The sequence below is a fragment of the Oncorhynchus mykiss genome, chromosome 23 (genome assembly GCF_057628025.1).
Source record: "Oncorhynchus mykiss isolate SJ-2025 chromosome 23, ASM5762802v1, whole genome shotgun sequence".
Lineage (NCBI taxonomy): Eukaryota > Metazoa > Chordata > Actinopteri > Salmoniformes > Salmonidae > Oncorhynchus > Oncorhynchus mykiss.
The window spans coordinates 40581142-40607642 of NC_143044.1; the positions used below are offsets into that span (position 1 = coordinate 40581142).

The 26501-nt window shown below is 45.3% G+C and overlaps 1 protein-coding gene across 2 annotated transcripts; it reads right to left on the reverse strand.

The window, feature by feature from the left end:
- Positions 1–574: 574 nt before the first annotated feature.
- LOC110502925 (monocarboxylate transporter 7) lies at positions 575–20164 on the reverse strand. Of its 2 annotated transcripts, XM_036960714.2 has the most exons (9): positions 19960–20164; positions 19585–19664; positions 3736–3990; positions 3335–3478; positions 3116–3244; positions 1921–2892; positions 1573–1730; positions 1041–1270; positions 575–914 (listed from the first exon to the last, which is right to left on the reverse strand). In XM_036960714.2, the coding sequence occupies exons 2-8, from the start codon at positions 19646–19648 to the stop codon at positions 1070–1072; spliced, it is 1923 nt and encodes a 640-aa protein (XP_036816609.2). In that variant the 5' UTR covers positions 19649–19664; positions 19960–20164; the 3' UTR covers positions 575–914; positions 1041–1069. The 2 variants fall into 2 exon arrangements, with proteins under 2 accessions (XP_036816609.2, XP_021436949.3); XM_021581274.3 differs by lacking the exons at positions 19585–19664; positions 19960–20164 and having other exon boundaries at positions 3736–4255.
- Between the last annotated feature and the right edge of the window lie 6337 nt (positions 20165–26501).

A 26501-nucleotide genomic window follows, 5' to 3' on the forward strand; every position in this document is an offset into this window, starting at 1 on the left:
AGGTGTGCCAAGCTTGTAGCATCCTACCCAAGAAGACTCAAGGCTGTAAACGCTGCCAAAGGTGCTTCAACAAAGTACTGAGTAAATGGTCTGAATACTTATGTAAATGTGATATTTGCATCAATTTAAAAAAGTTTTTGCTTTGTCATTATGGGGTATTGTGTGTAGTTTGATGAGGGAAAAAAACAATTTCATCCATTTTTGAATAAGGCTGTAACATAACAAAATGTGGGAAAAGTCAAGGGTTCTGAATACTTTCCAAACACACTGTATATCTCGTCTCTCTCAGACCTTGCTGCGATGGATAGAGAAGGGGGGAACAGCTAGCCCTGGACAGCCCACTATCTCCTAGTCAGACTCCGAGCCCTACTGTCCCAAACCCACTCTGCCCTTCCAGACCTTCAGACAGTGGCTCAGGAGGTGTCTGGAGATAATAGAATCTCCAGATTTACCTCTAAATTCTAGAATGGTCACAATCAGGAAATGTATATGATTTATGAATATACACTAGGATGAGAGGAAGATCCTAGAATGTACATTTCTATTCAAAGCACTTCAATGACTTTACACATTATTGTGATATTTATTTTTTATTAGTACCAAGTGATTGCTTTGTCTAAAAAATGTAAAGTGAAGTTTAAAAAGTAATTGAATACAACATGATGTCATGGTGTTATTGTTTCTTCACAGCTGACTTCATGTATCTACATATTGTTTGTATCCTCTCTTACAATACCATGAGCCAAAACAGTGTGTTCATGTTCATGGGCTCCCGTGTGGCGCAGCAGTCTAAGGCACTGCATTTCAGCGTCGCTACAGACACCCTGGTTCGATTTCAGGCTGTATCACAACCGGCCGTGATTGGGATTTCCTTTGTTCAGTGTGAGCCACTCTCCAGACACCCAAAACCAGATCTGAAATCACAGGATAGATAGTCCATGGCAGTCTACATCTTTATTCAAACATTTGTCTGATTTATCTCAATCAGCACTAGTTCAACTAAGACTTCAGTTCAGACTCTTATGGGATTTCCTTCTGACCTTTGTGATGTCTTTTCAAGTAGAGATTGTCATCTGTTGGCCTTTTTCAGTAACGTTTTCTGGTCCAAATCAAGGTTAACTTCTAGGAAGTCCTGAGGACTGTCTCTGTCCTGGGCCTCCTTCCCCTCTCGCTGAGGTACAGGGTTCCCCGGCCCCACCTGCATGAGTTCTGGGAGGTTCTGATCCCCCCTCCTGCTGTACAACCTGGTCTCAGAGCACTTCGTATTATTCTGTAAGTAAAAACCCTAACCATTTTAGCTAATCCTAACCTTAACCATTTATCCTAAGCCCTAAATCTTAACCCTAACCCTAACTCCTAGCCTAGCTAATGTTAGCGAGCTAGCTAATGTTAGCAATCTGGGCACCTAGCGAGATTTCGTAACATATCATACGTTTTGCAAATTCATAACATAAAATATGAATTGTAATTTGTACCATGTCACGACCATGTCATGATGAACTTCCACAAATTAATACATACCGTACGAAATGTAACATATCATAGTAAATGTAGTGTCTCGGATTTACATACAGAATAATACGAAATGCTCTGAGGCCTGGTTGTGCTGCAGCAGAGCAGGCCTCTCTTCGCTGGTCGTACCAGACCCAGGAACACAGCCCCTAGACTCATACCCACCGCACAGGAGTAGAACGCTGAGCCGTAGTTCTGAGTCAGGTCCACAAGAACACCTGAGAGAACACAATATAAATTGTATATGTTAAACAAACTCATTAATTAAAATGATGCACAAATTAAGCAAGTTTGTGTTATTTTCCTTTGATGACAATGAAAATAAAACTGGTGCTACATATCAAAGAGAGCAAAAGAGAGGTGACATGACAGAAGTCTGTGAAAAAGAGATTTGAATGCATCGCTTACCTCCCAGAGGTGGTCCCGCCAGCCCAGCGAAACTTTGTATAAACACATAGAGCCCCACAGCTGACGACATCCTTTCTATGCCCACCACATCCTCCTCTGCCAGCATGGGTATATGTGTCGACGACACGGTGCCTATAAAAAACCCATAGAACCCACAACACACGGCCAGGCCCCAGAACTCCCACACCAGGGTAAAGGCCACCAGCACCAGGCACAGCAGAACTACACATCCCAGCAGCACCAGGGGCTTCCTGCCTCTGAACAGCTTCCTGCCTAGCACCCAACCAATGGAGAGGCGGCCGAAGATCTCGGCAAAGGCCATGGCGGAGAGCATGTGGGCGGCGCGGTGACGCATCACGCCACGGTTCACACTCAGCTCGATGATGTAGAGCTGAGGGGCGAAGAAACCCAATGTGGCAAAAAGGCCGAAGAGAGCGTAGCAGATGAAGCTGCCTTCTCTTAACATGGAGAAGTCAAGGAGTTTCTGGGGGGATAGTGTTTGTGTCTGCTTCTCATCCTTCTCCTCCGTCTCCTCGTCCTTCTCCATCTCCTTCTCCTTGCTTCCTAAGCACCTCTGTGAAGACGCCTCCTCCTCCTCTATCTCCTCCCCTGCCTTACTGCCGTCCTCCAGGACCTGGTGATGGAGGGACTGAACTTCAGAGTTTACAGACTCTCCAGAGCTCAGGGAGTAACGATGAGCCAGCTTGCTATCCCTCTGCAGTGTGTAAGACCCATCCTTAACATATGAACTGCCCTTAGTGTACAACCTCTCCTTACTGTAGTACTCCTCCTCTGTGTTCAGAGCCTTCAGCTCTTTGTCAGCCAGTCCATCAGTTTCTTTCTCCGTGGCTGGTCCAGGTCTGATGATGATGGGTCTTAGCAGAACTCCACAGATGATGATGATGCCCTGTAGAGCTCCGATCACCACCAGGGTGTAACGCCAGCCGATACAGTCCCTTAGAGCAGAGAAGGCTGAGGAGCAGAGGGGAGAACAGAGAGGAGAGTGTTTCAAATGGTGGTCAGGGTTTGCAATCCCTCCTAAAATTAAATGCGGGTTAATGTGAAATGAAAAAGCAATTGAGAGAAGTAAGATTAAGAGAATGGGAAGGTTGGTAAACTGAAACATTAGCTGTTTTTTAAGATAAACTTTGCTAGCTAGTAAGCAGAGTGTTCAAGTCCCCTTGTGACCTTTTACCTGGGGCGAGCGCGAACACAGAGAAGGACTCTCCTGTGGAGGCGACAGCTGTGACCAGGGAGCGTCGGTGGGAGAAGTACTGGGACAGGAGAGTAATGGTGGGCAAGAAGGTCAGACAGTACCCCAGACCTGTGGAGGGAGGAGGACACAAGCACACTGGTGAAACACTGGTGGCACTGTGACAGTTGTGATGATCAATTGTGTGTTTGTTACTAATACCTGCAACGAGTCCGATGGTGATGTACATCTCGTTGATGGATTTGGTGAAGCCACTGGCGATGGTTCCTATGGAGACGAGGAGTCCACCAATCATAACAACTGTCTGGAAGCCAAACCGGTTGGTCATCACAGAAGCGAGAGGAGCTGAAAGGGGACAGGTATCTCTGGTTAGCACACTTTAGAGCATCTGACCTTTTGTAGCTGAGTGTTATCACAGTGTTGTCACCTTTTAAAAGCATTTATTTTGAGCTCCTGAGCCTGTCGTTCTAGCCCAGCATTGATTCAGCTTAGCATAAATCTGATTATTTCAATCAGTGCTGGGCTAGTAACAAATGCCCGCACACCCTGCAGCTCTCCAAAAACACCCCAGCCCTAGACCCTGATGCTGCCCCTAGTCTCACCAGTGAAGGCCATGACGAAGACACAGATGGAGATGATCCAAGAGACTCGGCTGTTGCTCTCCCCAAACTCCCCCATCAGGTCCTGGAGGAAGATGCCCAGGCTCTTGATGACTCCGTAGGTGAACACTTCCACCAGGAAGAAGGAGACCGCCACCACCCAGCCCCAGCCACCATCTGGGGGAGCTGTGTAGACGATAGGCCCCATGCAGCGCTTCACTCTGGACCCCCACACTGTCATGGATGGAGCATGCGATTCTGTAGGGAAGGTGGGCAATAAATCACTTTTTGAAAAGGTATCACAGTTCATAGAAAAGTAAAGTAAATGATGCTTGTAATTGGCAGGGGAGATATGTCCCCCCACAACATTCAGAACAGGTCGATTCATCCCCCCAATAATTGATTTAAAATCAATAAAAATAATGTGGATGCCCTGTACCTCCTCCGCTCAGCTGCACTGTCTCTATGTCCTTCACCCACTGTCTCTTTGTCCTTCACCCACTGTATCTATTTCCTTCACCCACTGTCTCTATGTCCTTCACCCACTGTCTCTATGCCCTTTACCCACTGTCTCTATACCCTTCACCCACTGTCTCTATGTCCTTCACCCACTGTCTCTATGTCCTTCACCCACTGTCTCTTTGTCCTTCACCCACTGTCTCTATGCCCTTCACCCACTGTCTCTACACCCTTCACCCACTGTCTGTGCCCCACTCCCACTGTCTATGTGCCCCTCTCCCACTGTCTATGTGCCCCTCTCCCACTGTCTATGTGCCCCTCTCCCACTGTCTATGTGCCCCTCTCCCACTGTCTATGTGCCCCTCTCCCACTGTCTATGTGCCCCTCTCCCACTGTCTATACGCCCCTTTCCCACTGTCTATATGCCCCTCTCCCACTGTCTATGTGTCCCTCTCCCACTGTCTATATGTCCCTCTCCCACTGTCTATACGCCCCTCTCACACTGTCTATACTCCCCTCTCACACTGTCTACGTGCCTTTCTCCCACTGTCTACGTGCCTTTCTCCCACTGTCTACGTGCTCCTCTCCCACTGTCTACGTGCTCCTCTCCCACTGTCTACGTGCCCCTTTCCCACTGTCTACGTGCCCCTTTCCCACTGTCTATACGCCCCTCTCCCACTGTCTATACGCCCCTCTCACACTGTCTATACTCCCCTCTCCCACTGTCTACGTGCCTTTCTCCCACTGTCTACGTGCTCCTCTCCCACTGTCTACGTGCTCCTCTCCCACTGTCTACGTGCTCCTCTCCCACTGTCTACGTGCCCCTCTCCCACTATCTACGTGCCCCTCTCCCACTGTCTACGTGCCCCTTTCCCACTGCCTATGTGTCCCTCGCCCACTGTCTATACACCTCTCTCCCACTGTCTATACGCCCCTCTCCCACTGTCTACGTGCCCCTCTACCACTGTCTACGTGCCCCTCTCCCACTGTCTATAAGCCCCTCTCCCACTGTCTATAAGCCCCGCTCCCACTGTCTATAAGCCCTTCTCCCACTGTCTATAAGGCCCTCTCCAACTGTCTAGACGCCCCTCTCCCACTGTCTAGACGCCCCTCTCCCACTGTCTATACACCCTTCTCCCACTGTCTATGTGCCCCTCTCCCATTGTCTACGTGCCCCTCTCCCACTGTCTACGTGCCCCTCTCCCACTGTCTACGTGCCCCTCTCCCACTGTCTACGTGCCCCTCTCCCACTGTCTACGTGCCCCTCTCCCACTGCCTATGAGCCCCTTTCCCACTGCCTATGTGTCCCTCGCCCACTGTCTATACACCTCTCTCCCACTGTCTATACGCCCCTCTCCCACTGTCTATACGCCCCTCTCCCACTGTCTACGTGCCCCTCTCCCACTGTCTATAAGCCCCTCTCCCACTGTCTACGTGCCCCTCTCCCACTGTCTATAAGCCCCTCTCCCATTGTCTATAAGCCCCTCTCCCACTGTCTATAAGCCCCTCTCCCAATGTCTATAAGCCCCTCTCCCAATGTCTATACGCCCCTCTCCCACTGTCTATACGCCCCTCTCCCACTGTCTATACGCCCCTCTCCCACTGTCTATAAGCCCCTCTCCCAGTGTTTTTAAGCCCCTCTCCCACTGTCTATAAGCCCCTCTCCCACTGTCTATAAGCCCCTCTCCCACTGTCTATAAGCCCCTCTCCCACTGTCTATAAGCCCCTCTCCCCGTGTTTTTAAGCCCCTCTCCCACTGTCTATACACCTCTCCCACTGTCTATACACCTCTCCCACTGTCTATACACCTCTCCCACTGTCTATACACCTCTCCCACTGTCTATACACCTCTCCCACTATCTATAAGCCCCTCTTCCACTGTCTATAAGCCCCTCTTCCACTGTCTATAAGCCCCTCTTCCACTGTCTATAAGCCCCTCTTCCACTGTCTATAAGCCCCTCTTCCACTGTCTATAAGCCCCTCTCCCACTGTCTATACACCCTTCTCCCACTGTCTATGTGCCCCTCTCCCACTGTCTATGTGCCCCTCTCCCACTGTCTATGTGCCCCTCTCCCACTGTCTATGTGCCCCTCTCCCACTGTCTATGTGCCCCTCTCCCACTGTCTATGTGCCCCTCTCCCACTGTCTATGTGCCCCTCTCCCACTGTCTATGTGCCCCTCTCCCACTGTCTATACGCCCCTCTCCCACTGTCTATACACCCTTCTCCCACTAATTTCAGTATGCTGCTCAGCAACCTTAGCCATGCCAGCACCTGCCCCGCAGTAAGACCGGCCTCATTCCATTTCAGAAAACACATGTATCTTCTGGAATGGAATGCGCCCCTCTCGTGTGCCCCTCCCTCTCCCCTCCTTGAAAGAATAGCTTTTGCAAAAATGCCTTCTACCTCTTTTCGCAGCTTGACTCAAGTGAGCAACAAGAACATCGCAAACACAAAGTTCCGAATCAGAAAGTAAGATCAGGTTAAGGTAGATGAATGATGTGTAATTTCTTGTTGTAAAGAAATGTAAGTTTGTCTTTGACCATTCATTGCATTGCATTAAGATGGCACAATGAAACAATCTAGTTAAAGCAGATTATTTCACAGTGATAACTAGGATATTCTGCACTGCAGAATCTCTCAATGATGCATGCATATGTATTCATGGATGCCAACAGAAGTCAGGCTTACCCAAATATTTCACCAATACAATCTTTTTTATTATAAAATCATTTATCTTTCATCTCTGTGTTTTCATAATTATCCCTAATAAATGTTATTAGTTGAATTGAATAAATGCATTCCTCATTTTACAGAGTAACTATTTGACTATCGTTTATAATTTAGTAGGTCTGTTGGTAATTGTTATATACACTATGCATAGCACATGCTTGGGCTCCACCTTGAAATCGCTGATCTGCTTGCCTCAATAAGTTAATGTTAGAACATTGGTTGCCAGGATTAGCCATTTGTATCTACTCTCTTAATAATTACATAACGGTGCAAGTTAGACACATGTTCATTAAATGCATACTGAGAGGTGATGCAAGGCTTGCTACCTTGACTAGATCCTCCAGAGACGTACACGGCCTGTTGCATTTATTCACATAATATTGGAATCAGATTGATAAATGTAGTTTATTAATAAATTCAACATAATTTCTACATAATGGTTGGATCATTTCCACACCACTACAGATGTGTCTCTATAGTAGCCGGCAGCTCGTGAGCATTCTGAATTGTAGACTCTGACGTGCTAGCTGAGTGTACATAAGTCTAGAATGAGGAGGCAAGAATAGCTAGCTCACCTCTGCGAGTTAGCCAAACTGGCTACACGCTATGCAGCGCTCGTTTAGCTAGCCCGGTCTCGAAAGTCCACGTAGGACCGGATCACAGCAGTGGGACCGGACCTTCATCAACAAGTCTGGGAAGAGAGGCAAGCAGTGCTTGACCGAGGCAGACAGAAGCGGTCTCTTCAAGTAGCCTCCAGTAACCGGCGACAGATCGCTCAGGAGCCAGGTTGGATGTGGCCAGCCACCACATACCCCAAGCCCAGGCAGATAAGACATTTGCTCCAACCACCCAATTAATCTCCACTTCCTGCACCTCAGACCCAGCCGAGGTAGCGGCATTTACTTGGCTCATCACGCTCTAGTGACTCCTTGTGGCGGGCCGGGTACCTGCATGCTGACTTTGGTCGTCAATTGAACATTGTTTCCTCTGACACATTGGTTCAGCTGGCTTCCGGGTTAAGTGGGCAGGTGTTAAAAAAGCGCGGTTTGGCGGGTCATGTTTCAGAGGACACATGACTCGACTGTTGCCTCTCCTGAGCCCCGTTGGGGAGTTGCAGCGATGAGACAAGATCGTAATTGTATCGCAATTGGATAACACAAAATTGGGGAGAAAAATATATACTAATTAAAAAAACTACTGAGAACAAATACAACCTTGAGCACACAACATCCAGGGAGTGAGCACGCTCTACCACTAAGGGACAGTTTAGTTGCTACAACATAAGACAGTCTCGTTTTCCAATTGTTTCTTTTAGTAGCTGTCTGCCTCTTAGACAGGTCAAGCCCGTTCTGTCAGCCACCTTCAGAGCCCAGCCAATGTCTGCCTTCTTCCAAGTTTAGCCCAGACTTTCAAATTCCAGTCCAGGCTTTGCCAATCACCTTCAGAGCCCAGCTACTGTCTGCCTCCTAGAAAAGGTAAAGTCCAGTCTCTGTCAGCCACCTTCAGAGCCCAGTCACTGCCTGCCTTCCAAGTTTAGTCCAGTCCAGCTACGGTCAGCCATCTTCAGAGTCCAGCTATTGTCTGACTCCTAGAAAAGCCCAGTCTCTATCAGCAACCTCCTAATTTACAGTTTCAATATAGACTCTCCCCTGACAGCTGTTTGTTAGACTGAATATCAGGACTCTAAATATACTATAAGGTATCTTTTAGCTCAGTCCCCCAAGTGTGTCTTCCACCTGTCAACTAGGAAAACTACAAAACTTAATAGTAAATGTATGATCAACTTAGTAGATGATATCCTATGTAAATATGAATGTGCATCATTGTACTCAGTCTTCCTCTTTTGTGTCTTCTTAATATTTGCCTTGAAATAATTTGATTGCTGATGGTGACTTATCCTTCCACTTAGTGTTTTCAAAAATATCCCTCGAGAGACCATAAAGCCATGTCAAACTGTACTATTGCAGAAACGTTTTTATATGTAAATATTTATGATCATCATTATAATAAAACTCAGTCTTCTTACAATACATAAATATGCATGTTTGCATCATTATAATACAACTCAGTATTCATCTTGTGTCTTCTTAATATTTGTCTGAAAATATATTAATTAATGAAGGTGATGACCACTTATACTGTCTTTTAAAAAATATCCCTCCATATACCACTCAAGAGCGGCATAATAAGTAATGTTCCCCGTCTGAAAATTGTCCCCCCCCCCCCCCCCCCCACCACCCAATATCTACACCATAATTCCCCCTTGGATTGGAAAGAGAATAAATGCAGTTAATAATGCAAATGTTATTAGTAGGCTATGATATAAGGTTAATATATTGTACAAGTCGGACATATACAGTGCCTTCAGAAAGTATTCACACCCCTTGATTTATTCCTAATTGTGTTGTTACAACTTGAATTCAAAATGTATTAAAAAAATAAGAATCTCTCCTATACAATACCACATAATGACAGTGAAAATTGTTTTTTTGAAATTTTAGCAAATTTATTGAAAATGAAATACAGAAATATCTCATTTACATAGGTATTCACACCCCTGAGTCACTTTGTAGAAACACCTTTGGCAGTAATATCAGTTGTGAATCTTTCTGGGTAAGTCTCAAGAGCTTTCCACACCTGGATTGTGCAACACTTGCCCATTATCATTTTCTAAATTCTTCAAGCTCTGTCAAATTGGTTGTTGATCATTGCTAGACAACCATTTTCAGGTATTTCCATAGATTTTCAAGTAAATGTAAGTCAAAACTGTAACTTGGCCACTCAGGAACATTCACTGTCTTCTTGGCAAGCAATTCCAGTGTAGATTTGGCATTGTGTTTTAGGTTATTGTCCTGCTGACAGGTGAATTAATCTCCTAGTGTCTGGTGGAAAGCAGACTGAACCAGGTTTCCTCTAGGGTTTTGCCTGTGCTTAGCTCCATTTCTTTTTTATCCTGAAAAACTCCCAAGTCCTTAACGATTTTTATTTGTTGTATTTTATTTTTATGCTTGAAAATATGGAGAGTGGTACTCAGTAATGGTTGTATTGGATTTTCATAACACTTTGTATTCAGGACAAAAGTTAATTGCTTTGATATATTTTTTTGCAGTATTACTTTAGTGCCTTGTTGCAAACAGGAGGCCTGCTTTGTCATGTATTGTCATGTTGTGTCCTGTTCCTGTTCTTTCTCTTCACCCTGTCTCCCTCTGCTGGTCGTATTAGGTTACCTTTTCTTCCCCTCTTTCCCCCAGCTGTTCCTTGTCTTCTCTAACTACCTCGTTCACCCCTTTTCCCACCTGTTCCCTTTTTCCCTCTGATTAGGTCTCTATATCTCTCTCTGTTTCTGCTTCTGTCTTTGTCGGATTCTCGTTTGTGTTACTCATGCCTGAACCAGACTATCGTCGTGTTTGCTGCAACCTTGTCCTGTCCTGTCGGAATCTGCCTGTTCATCTAACCTTGTCCTGTCCTGTCGGAATCTGCCTGTCCATCTGAGCCTACGTGTGTTTCGTCATTAAAGAAACTCTGTTTTGTTAATTCGCTTTTGGGTCCTCATTCACGCACCTGACAGAAGAATCCGACCAAGAATGGACCCAGCGACTTCGGATCCTCTCCACTCAGCCGTCGAGATCCAGGGAGCGATGCTAGGCAGACACGAGCAGGAATTGTCTGCTGCTCGACATGCCGTTGAGACCCTGGCCACCCAAGTCTCCAACCTCACAGAACAGGTTCACCATCTCCGCCTCGATCCACCGGCCACTTCCAGGGCTTTCGAATCTCCGGAGCCCAGAATCAATAACCCGCCGTGTTACTCTGGGGAGCCCACTGAATGCCGCTCGTTCCTCACCCAGTGTGATATTGTGTTTTCTCTCCAGCCCAACACTTACTCCAGGAGCACTGCTCGTATCGCCTACGTCATATCTCTCCTTACTGGACGGGCTCGTGAGTGGGGCACGGCAATCTGGGAGGCAAGGGCTGAGTGTACTAACCAGTATCAGGACTTTAAGGAGGAGATGATACGGGTTTTTGATCGATCTGTTTTTGGGGAGGAGGCTTCCAGGGTCCTGTCTTCCCTATGTCAAGGTAATCGATCCATAACAGACTACTCTATTGAGTTTCGCACTCTTGCTGCCTCCAGTGGCTGGAACGAGCCGGCTTTGCTCGCTCGTTTTCTGGAGGGTCTCCGCGCAGAGGTAAAGGATGAGATTCTCTCCCGGGAGGTTCCTTCCAGCGTGGATTCCTTGATTGAACTCGCTATTCGCATTGAGCGATGGGTTGATCTTCGTCACCGAGCTCGTGGAAAGGAGCTCGCGTTCTCCGTTGCCCCCCTCTCCGCATCACTACCATCTTCCTCTGCCGGCTCGGGTGCTGAGCCTATGCAGCTGGGAGGTATCCGCATCTCGACTAAAGAGAGGGAACGGAGAATCACCAACCGCCTCTGTCTCTATTGCGGTTCCGCTGGTCATTTTGTCACTTCATGTCCAGTAAAAGCCAGAGCTCATCAGTAAGCGGAGGGCTACTGGTGAGCGCTACTACTCCTGTCTCTCCTTCAAGATCCTGCACTACCTTGTCGGTCCATCTACGCTGGGCCGGTTCGTCAGCTTCCTGCAGTGCCTTGATAGACTCTGGGGCGGAGGGCTGTTTTATGGACGAGACCTGGGCTCGGGAACATGACATTCCTCTCAGACAGTTAAGGGAGCCCACGGCCTTGTTCGCCTTGGATGGTAGTCCTCTCCCCAGGATTCAGCGTGAGACGCTACCTTTAACCCTCACTGTCTCTGGTAATCATAGCGAAACCATTTCTTTTTAAATTTTTCGTTCACCTTTTACACCTGTTGTTTTGGGCCATCCCTGGCTAGTTTGTCATAATCCTTCTATTAATTGGTCTAGTAATTCTATCCTCTCCTGGAACGTCTCTTGTCATGTGAAATGTTTAATGTCTGCTATCCCTCCTGTTTCCTCTGTCTCTTCTTCACAGGAGGAGCCTGGTGATTTGACAGGGGTGCCGGAGGAATATCACGATCTGCGCACGGTGTTCAGTCGGTCCAGGGCCACCTCTCTTCCTCCACACCGGTCGTATGATTGTAGTATTGATCTCCTTCCGGGAACCACTCCCCCCCGGGGTAGACTATACTCTCTGTCGGCTCCCGAACGTAAGGCTCTCGAAGATTATTTGTCTGTAGCTCTTGACGCCGGTACCATAGTCCCCTCCTCCTCTCCCGCCGGAGCGGGGTTTTTTTTTGTCAAGAAGAAGGACGGGTCTCTGCGCCCCTGCATAGATTATCGAGGGCTGAATGACATAACAGTGAAGAATCGTTATCCGCTTCCTCTTATGTCTTCAGCCTTCGAGATCCTGCATGGAGCCAGGTTTTTCACTAAGTTGGACCTTCGTAACGCTTACCATCTCGTGCGCATCAGGGAGGGGGACGAGTGGAAGACGGCGTTTAACACTCCGTTAGGGCACTTTGAATACCGGGTTCTTCCTTTCGGCCTCGCTAACGCTCCAGCTGTCTTTCAGGCATTAGTCAATGATGTCCTGAGAGACATGCTGAACATCTTTGTTTTCGTTTACCTTGACGATATCCTGATTTTTTCACCGTCACTCCAGATTCATGTTCAGCACGTTCGATGTGTCCTCCAGCGCCTTTTAGAGAATTGTCTTTTTGTGAAGGCTGAGAAGTGCACTTTTCATGCCTCCTCCGTCACATTTCTCGGTTCTGTTATTTCCGCTGAAGGCATTAAGATGGATCCCGCTAAGGTCCAAGCTGTCATTGATTGGCCCGTCCCTAAGTCACGCGTCGAGCTGCAGCGCTTTCTCGGCTTCGCGAACTTCTATCGTCGTTTCATCCGTAATTTCGGTCAGGTGGCAGCTCCTCTCACAGCCCTTACTTCTGTCAAGACGTGCTTTAAGTGGTCCGTTTCCGCCCAGGGAGCTTTTGATCTCCTTAAGAATCGTTTTACATCCGCACCTATCCTTGTTACACCTGACGTCTCTAGACAGTTCGTTGTCGAGGTTGACGCGTCAGAGGTGGGCGTGGGAGCCATTCTTTCTCAGCGCTCCCTCTCTGACGACAAGGTCCACCCTTGCGCGTATTTTTCTCATCGCCTGTCGCCGTCGGAACGTAACTATGATGTGGGAAACCGCGAACTGCTCGCCATCCGCTTAGCCCTAGGCGAATGGCGACAGTGGTTGGAGGGGGCGACCGTTCCTTTTGTCGTTTGGACTGACCATAGGAACCTTGAGTACATCCGTTCTGCCAAACGACTTAATGCGCGTCAGGCGCGCTGGGCGCTGTTTTTCGCTCGTTTCGAGTTTGTGATTTCTTATCGTCCGGGCTCTAAGAACACCAAGCCTGATGCTTTATCTCGTCTTTTCAGTTATTCAGTAGCCTCCACTGACCCCGAGGGGATTCTCCCTGAGGGGCGTGTTGTCGGGTTGACTGTCTGGGGAATTGAGAGGCAGGTAAAGCAAGCACTCACTCACACTCCGTCGCCGCGCGCTTGTCCTAGGAACCTTCTTTTCGTTCCCGTTCCTACTCGTCTGGCCGTTCTTCAGTGGGCTCACTCTGCCAAGTTAGCCGGCCACCCTGGCGTTCGGGGTACGCTTGCTTCCATTCGCCAGCGTTTTTGGTGGCCCACCCGGGAGCATGACACGCGTCGTTTTGTGGCTGCTTGTTCGGTCTGCGCGCAGACTAAGTCCGGTAACTCCCCTCCTGCCGGCCGTCTCAGGCCGCTTCCCATTCCCTCTCGACCGTGGTCTCACATCGCCTTAGATTTTGTCACCGGACTGCCTTCGTCAGCGGGGAAGACTGTTATTCTTACGGTTGTCGATAGGTTCTCTAAGGCGGCTCATTTTATTCCCCTTGCTAAGCTTCCTTCTGCTAAAGAGACGGCACAAATCATCATCGAGAATGTTTTCAGAATTCATGGCCTTCCGTCAGACGTCGTTTCGGACAGAGGTCCGCAATTCACGTCTCAATTTTGGAGGGAGTTTTGCCGTTTGATTGGGGCTTCCGTCAGTCTCTCTTCCGGCTTTCACCCCCAGTCTAACGGTCAAGCAGAACGGGCCAATCAGACTATTGGTCGCATCTTACGCAGTCTTTCTTTTCGCAACCCTGCGTCTTGGTCAGAACAGCTCCCCTGGGCAGAATACGCCCACAACTCGCTTCCTTCGTCTGCGACCGGGCTATCTCCTTTTCAGAGTAGCCTCGGGTACCAGCCTCCGCTGTTCTCATCTCAGTTCCCCGAGTCCAGCGTCCCCTCCGCTCAGGCTTTTGTCCAACGTTGCGAGCGCACCTGGAAGAGGGTCAGGTCTGCACTTTGCCGTTATAGGGCGCAGACTGTGAGAGCTGCTAATAAGCGTAGAACTAAGAGTCCTAGATATTGTCGCGGTCAGAGAGTTTGGCTCTCCACTCAGAACCTTCCCCTTAAGACAGCTTCTCGCAAGTTGACCCCGCGGTTCATTGGTCCGTTCCGTATTTCTCAGATCATTAATCCTGTCGCAGTGCGACTTCTTCTTCCGCGATATCTTCGTCGCGTCCACCCGGTCTTCCATGTCTCCTGTGTTAAGCCCGTTCTTCGCGCCCCCGCTCGTCTTCCCCCCCCCCCCCATCCTTGTCGAGGGCGCACCTATCTACAGGGTCCGTAAGATTTTGGACATGCGTCCTCGGGGCCGTGGTCACCAGTACCTAGTGGATTGGGAGGGGTACGGTCCTGAGGAAAGGAGTTGGGTTCCCTCTCGGGACGTGCTGGACCGTTCGCTGATCGATGATTTCCTCCGTTGCCGCCAGGTTTCCTCCTCGAGTGCGCCAGGAGGCGCTCGGTGAGTGGGGGGGTACTGTCATGTATTGTCATGTTGTGTCCTGTTCCTGTTCTTTCTCTTCACCCTGTCTCCCTCTGCTGGTCGTATTAGGTTACCTTTTCTTCCCCTCTTTCCCCCAGCTGTTCCTTGTCTTCTCTAACTACCTCGTTCACCCCTTTTCCCACCTGTTCCCTTTTTCCCTCTGATTAGGTCTCTATATCTCTCTCTGTTTCTGCTTCTGTCTTTGTCGGATTCTCGTTTGTGTTACTCATGCCTGAACCAGACTATCGTCGTGTTTGCTGCAACCTTGTCCTGTCCTGTCGGAATCTGCCTGTTCATCTAACCTTTGTTAATTCGCTTTTGGGTCCTCATTCACGCACCTGACATGCTTTGGAATATTTGTATTCTGTACAGGATTGCTTCTTTTCACTTTGTCAATTAAGTTAGTATTGTGGAGTAACTACAATGTTGTTGAACCATCCTGAGTTTTCTCCCATAACAACCATTAAACTCTGTAACTGTTTTAAATTTACCATTGGCCTCACCATTGGTTTCCTTTCTCTCTGGAAATTGAGTTAGGAAGGACGGTGTCTTTGTAGTGACTGGGTTAATTGATACACCATCCAAAGTGTAATTAATAACTTTGCCATTCTCAAATGGATATTCAATGTCTGCCTTTTATTTTTACCCATCTACCAATAGGTGCCCTTAGGTCACTTTTTCCACTTTTTGTTAGTTACAGCCGTAATCTAAAATTAAATACATTTTTTTCCCTCATCAATCTACACAAAATAACCCATAATGATGAAGTGAAAGCAGCTATTGGGGCCCCTTGGATGGGGCCACAGTGTCTCCTGACCCCTCCTGTCTCAGCCTCCAGTATTTATGCTGCAGTAGTTTGTGTCGGGGGGCTAGGGTCAGTTTGTTATATCTGGAGTACTTCTCCTGTCCTATTCAGTGTCCTGTGTGAATTTAAGTGTGCTCTCTCTAATTCTCTCTTTCTCTCTTTCTTTCTCTCTCTCGGAGGACCTGAGCCCTAGGACCATGCCTCAGGACTACTTGACATGATGACTCCTTGCTGTCCCCAGTCCACCTGGCCGTGCTGCTGCTCCAGTTTCAACTGTTCTGCCTTATTATTATTTGACCATGCTGGTCATTTATGAACATTTGAACATCTTGGCCATGTTCTGTTATAATCTCCACCCGGCACAGCCAGAAGAGGACTGGCCACCCCACATAGCCTGGTTCCTCTCTAGGTTTCTTCCTAGGTTTTGGCCTTTCTAGGGAGTTTTTCCTAGCCACCGTGCTTCTACGCCTGCATTGCTTGCTGTTTGGGGTTTTAGGCTGGGTTTCTGTACAGCACTTTGAGATATCAGCTGATGTACAAAGGGCTATATAAATACATTTGATTTGATTCGAGGTATTCAGAACATTTGCTATGAGACTCGAAATTGAGCTCAGGTACATCCTGTTTCCATTGATCATCCTTGAGATGTTTCTACAACTTGATTGGAGTCCACCTTTGGTAAATTTAATTGATTGGACAATTTGGGGCGGCAGTGGTTAGAGCATTGGGCCAGTAACCAAAAGGTTGCTGGATTGAATCCCCGAGCTGACGCGGTAAAAGTCTGTCGTTCGGCCCCTGAACAACCCACTGTTCTCCGGTAGCCCGTCATTGTAAATAAGAATTTGTTCTTAACTGACTTCACTAGTTAAATAAAGGTTACATTTAAAAAATAATAATAATTGGGGGGGGGGGGGGGGGGCACATACCTGTCTATATAAGGTCCCACAGTTGACAGTGCATGTCAGAGCAAAAACCAAGCCATGAGGTGGAAGGAATTGTCTGTAAAGTTCAGAGACAGGATTGTGTCGAGGCACAGGTCTGGGGAAGGGTACCAGAACATTTCTGCAGCATTGAAGTTCTCCAAGAACACAGTGACCTCCATCATTATTAAATGGAAGAAGTTTGGGACCACCAAGACTCTTCCTAGAGCTAGCCGCCCGGCCAAACTGAGCAATAGGGGCAGAAGGGCCTTGGTAAGGGAGGTGACCAACAACCCAATGGTCACTCTGACAGAGCTCTAGAGTTCCTCTGTGGAGATGGGAGAACCTTCCAGAAGGACAACCATCTCTGTAGCACTCCACCAATCTTGCCTTTATGTTAAAGTGGCCAGACGGAAGCCATTTAGTAAAAGGCACATGACAGCCAAATTGGAGTTTGCCAAGAGGCACCTAAAGAACTCTGATCATGAGAAACAAGATTCTCTGGTCCAGCGTCACATCTGGAGGAAACCTGGTACCATCCTTACGGTGAAGCATGGTGGTGGCAGCATCATGCTGTGGGGATGTTTTTCAGCAGCAGGGACTGGGAGACTAGTCAGGATCGAGGGAAAGATGAATGGAGCAAAGTACAGTATTTTAGCTTTTTATTATATTTTTTTTGTCATTATAGGGTATTGTGTGTAGATTGATGGGGGGGGGGGGGGGGGGGCTATTAAATACATTTTAGAATAATGCTGTAACAAAATGTGGAAGAATTCAAGGGGACTGAATGCTTTCCAAATGCACTGTAATTGTATGTGGCGTACAGAGAGGAGTTAGTCATTAAAACAATTATGCTAAACTATTATTTCAGTCTATGCAACTTATTATATGACTTGTTAAGCATATTTGTACTCCTGAACATATTTAGGCTTACCATAACAAAGTTGAATACTTACTGACACAAAACATTTCAGCTTTTCATTTTTAATTAATTTGTTTAAAAAAAATCGAACAAAAGATTATTCCACTTCCACATTATAGGGTATTGTCTGTAGGCCAGTGACACAAAAAGCTCAATTGAATCAATTTTAAATGTGGAAAATGCCAAAGTGTGTGAATACTTAATGAAGGGCAAAAAAAAAAGATCTGCAGTTTCCCTCGCCACTGTAACAATGGTAACTGTGAGCATATGTGTGAACGCTCATTGTTGGCGTGGTCGTGCACGTAAAGTGGTAATTCAAGTACTGATTTCCATTTACTAGTGCTGAGTGATTAGTGCTCTTTGAGGTAGGTTTGGTGTTGGTTCATTATTAAAAATAAACACCGTTTTCGATTTTGATCAATTTTTTAAACATGAATTGCATTTTTTTTTAAATTATAGCTTTTTAATGGAAATTCCCAAGCCCAAAACAGTTAACATTCATTAAATTGCCAAAACATTTAAAATATTAAATTGTCTCTGTCAGTTCCACATTGGGTTGACATCAATAGAAAATAGGAAATTACTATGAAATAATAAAATATTTATGTTGTGTATATTACTTAGCTGTTATTTGATGACTATTATTTTTCATTCCTTAAAAGTCATCATCACATCGCTGCTCTGGAAGTAGCTGCCAAACGGCCAGACAACGTTCTCTCTGCTCCCAATACTGTACTGTCATCTATTTAGCTAGGCTAGCCTGCAGAGCTGTCTGATTAAATCATTTGACTAGTTCTTCAAAGTACTTAAGGTATAATTTTACGATCTCTCTATCCATATCTTTCTTCCTTGTGTTGTGTACATTCATCTCGAATGCTATCTGTTCGTGTATGCGTTCTGTCTGTATCTAACCTAATTTAGTAGGCGTTAAAGTGTAAGTGTATCCATCTATGTCCGAGCCGGATAAGGCGCAATGGATCACGGTCATTGTAGTTAATTACAACTTTTCTGGGCTGAACTAGGCGGAATATTTCTTTAATGAAAACTAAAACTCCCTTCAGCCCAGCGTTCCATTCTCTGGTGAATGATTTGATTTCTCTCAAGAGAAAGGGGGCTTTAGGCTCACAAAAAAACGGAACTAAATGGAATTGAAGTACAGGTAATTGAACCGATCTCGGTCAACCCCGCCCCCCCCCAAAATAGATGTCGGTTAACCGCTCAGCACTAATAGTTACCTGTGGGTTATATGGTAAAATGGCAATATTAAATATCGTTCACAATCTCATATGTTAGTAACAAACTATTCTCGTTTCAGGCAATGTTATGATGCTACTTACATCGGAAACAATGTGACTTTTTAGGACAGCTGTCTGCTATATCAACGCAACGTTTGTTTTGTATCAAGGATCCTAATCAATGCTACTGCGCTATTTAGCACAACGTCAATACACAACCATCATGTGTTTACACACGCATAAACCTGCCTCACTCTCCGCCTTTATTGCCAGTCCTCATATCCAGTTAGCCTTTTCTCAATGAATGAATAAGCAATGCTATCTCTGGTCAATAGCCTATGGCATTGGCAACTCATCCAACACAACTCTCTTTACTCATTCTGCAGTGCTGACTTGTCTGTCTCTGTCTTTTAATCAAAAGTGTGTGTGCATAGATCTGTGTGGGTCGACAACCCATCAGCCAAAGATGGTCAAAGGAAAGACAACAGCAGATAGTACTATAGACTTGACTTAGCCTAAAGAATAATACCAATACTTGTCTTAGCTCATGATGTCATGTTATCCTACATTCTAAAGCAGGGATGGGGGTAGGTGCCACACAAGTATATATATTGTTTTGTCTTTGGAAATTGATCCACGGGACTACAAAAAGGGCCCTGTTCTAGGGCTGTCTAGAGTCTTCAGATATTTCACACCTAACCAATTTGAGTATAAACTGTAAGCTATAAGCTGTCCAAGTATTTGAATCACAAATTAATGTTAATGAAAATAACCACATAGAAAATAATTAACCACAATGAAAATATAACTAGATTATAACTAGGCTACAGGGGTGATTATTGGGCCTCATGAGTGAGCTATACAAGGTTTTTAATTTGGAACTGTCCACAAAGGTAATATACTAGAACAGAGCTGTAGGCTCCTAGCCTTATTCCTTACCTTTAGTGAACTGATCTTGAAGAACCACAGGTGAATGCAAATCCCCTGGGTTAGTCTCTGTCATATTGCTTCCACTTATCCTATATTTTGATGATTTAAGGAAAAGAGAGATGAGGAGAGGAAAGTCCCTTTCGGAGACTCAGTTTCCAATGCTAACTTGATTTAAATCGTCCACAACTTGAATTTAAAGGTAGCACAAGTTTGTGAATGACCGCATTGAACTACCCATTGTACGGGTCTCATTCATGCTGCTGGCAACTTAGATTGTATATAACTAGATGTATTCTTTGCCAGCTCACTCGTTGCTCCCTTTCAATCAATACTTCTCAGTCAGATACAGAATGTTTACTTCAATTAGTATTGCATAACTCTTACCTGTGCGCTGTAGAGTAACCCTGTGTGCTGTTCAATTAATGTTGTGTGAAACCAGTGAGAACCTTACTGCTGCACTCTCTCTCTCTCTCTCTCCTTCTCTCTCTCTCTCTCTCTCTCTCTCTCTCTCTCTCTCTCTCTCTCTCTCACATACACATCCTCACATACACATACACACTCACACTGACACTGACAATCATGAGGAAATACAGGAGTTAAGAGGATCGGGTTACAGTCAGTCAACTCTGTCCTATATCAGTCTGCTGCAGCCCCCTCCAGCTGATAACGGTCACAGTGCAGTCTGTGTGCAGTGGGTCTGAGTAGTCCTCATCCTGTGCTGTTTTTGCACTTGACCATGATCATTTTAATATTAAATGATTCAACCCAAAGCTGCTACAAAGTGTCTCTTGGGACCTTAGGTTTGATCAGTTCTTTGTCTTGTCTTACTCTGTCACTCTCCCAGGTCTTGAACCAGAATGACAGTGGGTGTCTCCATGCTCCTATTATCTGGGACCCTGCTCTGTGGACTACTGTTCCACACAGTGAGTCAGGAGTCATGGAGTCAGGCACCAGGAGACCCAACTTCATCATCGTTCTGGAAGATGGTATTGGTTGGAGAGACCTGGGAGCCAACCAGCAGGCGAGTCAGAGATCAAACCAAACCCTTAATCTGGACCTGATGGGAATGAGGTACAGCTCTTGGTAGCCTGTTCGCTAACCAACTAGCCTAACTTACATTAAGATATAACTGTCATGGATAAATGCTACAGAGAGGCTTTAATTCCAGCGCAGATGTCAAATACCTTTATTGAATCTTTTATTTGTTGTTTCAAGATTTTATCGGGTATTTTATAAACAACACAAAACATACACATACAAACGACAACATTATACAAACATCAACTACATCACACCTGCCCAGACCCACTAGCTAGCACACACCCACATCTCCAGTGCTGTCACACCCTGACCATAGTTTGCTTTGTATGTTTCTATGTTTTGTTTGGTCAGGGTGTGATCTGAGTGGGCATTCTATGTTACATGTCTAGTTTGTCTATTTCTATGTTTGGCCTGATATGGTTCTCAATCAGAGGCAGGTGTTAGTCATTGTCTCTGATTGGGAACCATATTTAGGTGGCCTGTTTGGTGTTGGGTTTTGTGGGTGATTGTTCCTGTCACTGTGTTTGCACCAGAGAGGGCAGGTTTTAAAAAGTCTTTTTTATATATATATATATATATATATATATATATATTATTTTTTATTTTTTTCACGTTTCTTGTTTTGTTAGTTTGTTCATGTGTAGAGTCTTTATTAAAGAACCATGAATAGAAACCACGCTGCATTTTGGTCCGCTCCTCCTTCGACACAAGAAAACCGTTACAAGTGCCTGCGTCACTTTAAGCCACATGGCCTCAAACTGCACCATTTTGTTCCTTTCCATAGCCCACGCATTTTACATTTTTAGATAATAAAAATGTGTATGACGGAGGATTGGTTGATTTCCAGTTTAAGTATATGTTTTAATTATGATTGACAAGGAAAGTATCATCCAATCCATATGGTATGTCACTGCACCCTCAAATGCCATATCTTGATTATAGTGCTGATCCATTAACCAATATTTCGGTTATTTTTCAGTTTTTAAAAATTTATTTTATGAAAGTAGGCCTAAAGTAATGTAAATAAATGATGGTTAATAAGTGATAAACAGTAACAAGCAGTCACTTCCAACATGGGACTTTTATTAATTGTTTTATTCTGTGTTACAGTATTCAACCCACAACATTTCATGTTAAGAAAAATGATCAAAACCGAAAACATAATTTTTTGTATAATCTAACCGAACTCCAAAAGCACTAATTGCTCAGCACTAGTCTTGAAATATGCAGACAGAAGGATTAAAAGTACATTTACATTGTAATACTTCTGACACCCTGCTCATAACTTTGGGACTTTATAACATCCACAGAATACATGGGTTATTGAGTAATTATTAGGTTTACACTTAATACATGATACATGATGGCCTGCCATTGTGCTGTAGAATTTGTGGATTTTGTCTCTTGTAATAAATTACTTACATTAATTTATACTGGATAAAACGTACATTTTCGTTAACTGTAATCTCGTTATGTTCCAACATGCCCTCCATCTTGAGCCAGTATCAGTTCTTTTTAAGTCTTGGTTCCAAGAGTTTATATTTTTTTCTAAGAGATGTTTTATTTTTATTTTATGTTTTATTTCACCTTTATTTAACCAGGTAGGCTAGTTGAGAACAAGTTCTCATTCATAACTGCGACCTGGCCAATATAAAGCAAAGCAGTTCGACACAAACACAGAGTTACACATGGAAAATACAAGTATACAGTCAATAACACAATAGAAAAAAAGAAAGTCTATATAGTGTGTGCAAATGGAAGATTGTCAGTTGGATAGGCTCTCTGCAAGGTTTTGTATAGTTTACCTTTCATATGTACATCATTTTCTGACTCAAATAGGATTCACTCAAGATTGCTCATTTTTGGGGGGAAATAAGTTACAAAGAAAATATCTAGATTGGTCAATCCAAAAGAGTTGTTTAAAGCTGTCATGTATTTCCTATTAGCAAGTCATATATGGTTTCTATGCCTTTAGTTTTCCATGTGGACCAATTTATTGGTGAAGACACTGCATCCCGCTGCGTCACTCGGGAGGCGTGCAGAGAGTTTCTTGATGAAAACCTGCTCCAGAGTGCTCAGGACCTCAGACTGGGGTGAAGGTTCACCTTTCAACAAGACAACGACCTAAGCACACAGCCAAGACAACGCAGGAGTGGCTTCGGAAAAAGTCTCTGAATTTCCTTGAGTGGCCCAGCCAGAGCCCAGACTTGAACCCGATCGAACATCTCTGGAAAGACCTGAAAAAAGCTGTGCAGTGATGCTCCTCATCCAACCTGACAGAGCTTGAGAGGTTCTGCAGAGAAGAATGGGAGAAACTCCCCAAATACAGGTGTGCCAAACTTGTAGAGTCATACCCAAGAAGACTCAAGGCTGTAATCGCTGCCAAAGGTGCTTCAACAAAGTACTGAGTAAAAGGTATGAATACTTATGTAAATGTGATATTTCAGTTTTTTATTTTTAATACATTTGAAAAAATGTCTAAAAACCTGTTTTTGCTTTGTGATTATGGGGTATTCTGTGTAGATTGATGAGGGGAGCCTCTGGACCTTAGGAGGATAACGCAGCGATACAACTCCCATGCACTCAATATTATACACACAGACAGGTAAAATATGCCCTTTAAAAATCTAAATGTGACGGGGAAAAAGATACAGCTATTTAGTAGAAGACAACCCTCGTATACTGTAACTTGGGTTGCAGCTGTTGATATAGCCTACCTACTCATTGAGACAGTTGTATGTTGGTCATGGTGTGAGAAGTTTACAGGTTAGTGCAAAGGGAACATAGTTTTAAACAAATGTAGGCCTGATCATTAGAACAGAAATGTCAACATGTTTTGGTAAGTGGACGTGCGGTTCATTTTCAGGACCCCATTTCAGAATCTTTTTTCTGTGTCTATGCCAACATTCTGATTCCCAAGGCAGAGATGGTGTTCCGTACTCTCATGTCAGAGCAAAGCTGCCTCTAGACCAAGAATCATCAACTAGATTCAGCCGCGGGACGATTTCTTCTTGAGCAGATGGTCAGTGTGCCGGAACATAATTATAAATCATTTGTAGACTACACATTGACCGCAAGAAGCTCAAACAGATATAATGTTTGACGAAAACATAATCATTTCAAACCTTGCTTACATTTGTATTTGCGTGGGAATACTTTGGAACAGATCATTTGGGGCTGATTTGCTAGTGTTTTTACAGTATTTTATACCCAACAATTAAAAATGAAATGAACTTGTTTTTGCTTATAAAAGATAATAAAACCACCTGTTGGACAAATTAGGCCCACAGGCCGCCAGTTGGCAAAACACTGCTCTAGACTGTGACAAAGGTCTAAACCTAAAATGGTGAGCAGAATGTGTGTCTAAACCTAAAATGGTGAGCAGAATGAGTGACTAAACCTAAAATGGTGAGCAGAATGTGTGTCTAAACCTAAAATGGTGAGCAGAATGAGTGCCTAAACCTAAAATGGTGAGCAGAATGAGTGCCTAAACCTAAAATGGTGAGCAGAATGAGTGAGTAAACCTAAAATGGTGAGCAGAATGTGTGTCTAAACCTAAAATGGTGGCTCTCCCAAGCGGACCACCTGGGATGGGGGGCACAGGGTGCCCACTGTGTCTCACTGGCCTGTCAGGGTACCATCCAACAGCAGCAGCTCTGCCCTGCTCAGTATAGTCATTACAGTACAGATATATCTGAAGCTACACCCAGCTCAGATACAAAACACAGGTGTATATTAAAAATAACTGCTAAGGTACATTTACCAAGATAGATGGATGAATAGGTTACACTTTTGAGTTATTCGTGCAGAGTTGACCCTCTGTTTCTCCTCATTTCCCTCTCTCTTCCCTCTCCCTTCTCCTAGGGGTCTGGATATATTCCCCACCCTCCTCTCCCTGGGTGGAGTGAATCGCCATCAGACAGAAGCTATGACAGTATCGATGCCACCGATGACCTTCTACATGGCAAAGAAACAGGACATGAGGTATGACCCACTAAGGAGTGATCAGAGCTAGTCATAGAAGGACATGAGGTACGACCCACTAAGGAGTGATCAGAGCTAGTCCAAACAGGACATGAGTTACGACCCACTAAGGAGTGATCAGAGCTAGTCATAACAGGACATGAGGTACGATCCACTAAGGAGTGATCAGATCCAGTCCAAACAGGACATGAGTTACGACCCACTAAGGAGTGATCAGAGCTAGTCATAACAGGACATGAGGTACGACCCACTAAGGCACATATGTCAGAGTCAAGGCCCGCGGGCCACATCCGGCCCGCAAGAAGGTTTTTTACGGCCCCTGGGATGATCTTGATTTATTATTAGAACCGGCCCGCAGCAAGCCGGCAGCCCGCAGATCTTTTACACGCACCAATACTACATTTCCCACAATGCAAAGGTGACGCACCGAGCAGTAGGCTGCTTCATTTCAATATTTATTGGCACAGCAGTCGTCAGCATCACAGTAAAATTAACTTTCAGATACCCATCAAAAATGGCAAAACGGAAGGTGGATACTGAGAACCGGGGGTTTCAAACAAGGTGGGAGTCGGAGTATATGTTCACGAAGGTAGCTGGAAAACCTGTGTGTCTTCTGTGTGGAGAAAGTGTGGCGGTACTGAAAGAGTATAATCTGAGACGACATTATGAAACGAAACACGCGGACAAAAACAAGAATATGGACATGGAACAAAGGCTACAAAAGGCAGAGGAATTAAAACGAGGCCTCAAATCTCGACAGGCTCTGTTCAAAAAAGCCAAATCACAAGGCCAGGCTGCTGTCAAGGCCAGTTTTATTTTGGCAGAAGAGATCGCTAAATCAGCCCGGCCATTTACGGAGGGGGATTTCATCAAAAACTGCATGATTAAAGTTTGTGACGAAGTTTGCCCAGAAAAAAGGCAACTCTTTTTAAATGTGAGTCTGAGCAGAAACACCATTGCCGAGAGAGTAGACCAGTTGTCCATCAATCTAAAAGAGCAGCTTGTGAAAAAGGGAAAAGATTTTATTGCATATTCCTTGGCTGTGGATGAGAGCACCGACATTTCTGACATTGCCCAGTTGTCAATTTTCATCCGCGGAGTGGACTCCAACCTAAGCGTGACAGAGGAGTTTTTGGCTTTACGTCCTATGCATGGCACAACTACGGGGCATGATTTGTATGAAGAGGTGTCAAGATGTGTAAATGAGATGGAGCTGCCTTGGGAAAAACTCGTGGGTTTGACAACCGACGGAGCACCTGCGATGTGTGGACACAGGAGCGGACTGGTGGCGAAGATACGGGAAAAGATGCAAGAGGAAAACGCGACAGGTGAGCTGACAGCTTATCATTGTATCATACACCAGGAAGCGTTGTGCGGTAAAGCCTTGAAAATGGAGCATGTAATGAGCATCATCACGCGCACAGTTAACTTTATCAGAGCCAAAGGTTTGAATCACCGCCAGTTCAAGGCATTTCTGACGGAGTTAGAAACGGAGCATGGTGATTTGCCTTATCACACAGAGGTGCGATGGCTAAGCCAGGGAAAGGTGCTTCAAAGATGTTTCGAGCTTCGTGAGGAGATTTGTCTGTTCTTGGACAGCAAAGGGAAAGACACAACACAACTCCGAGACGAAATGTTTCTGTGTGAAATGGCTTTTCTGTGTGACATTACGAGTCATCTGAATGCAATAAACTTGCAGCTGCAGGGTCGGGATCGTGTCATCTCTGATATGTACAGTACAGTGAAGGCATTTAAAACCAAACTGACTCTGTGGGAGACGCAGATGCGGAAAGAAAATTTGAGCCACTTTCCCAGCTGCCAGACCATGAAAGAGAAGCTCTCTACCAGTGCGTTCCCGAGCACACAGTTGGCTGATAAAATAGGTATGCTTGCCGCTGACT

Coding starts and splice junctions, on each gene's coding strand:
- LOC110502925 (XM_021581274.3), bottom strand. CDS start 4,120: ATGAATCGACCTGTTCTGAATGTTGTGGGGGGACATATCTCCCCTGCC. Junction 3,479..3,735: donor CTTCGTCATGGCCTTCACTG/GTGAGACTAGGG, acceptor GTCCCCTTTCAG/CTCCTCTCGCTTCTGTGATG. Junction 1,731..1,920: donor GGCGGGACCACCTCTGGGAG/GTAAGCGATGCA, acceptor GTGTTCTCTCAG/GTGTTCTTGTGGACCTGACT.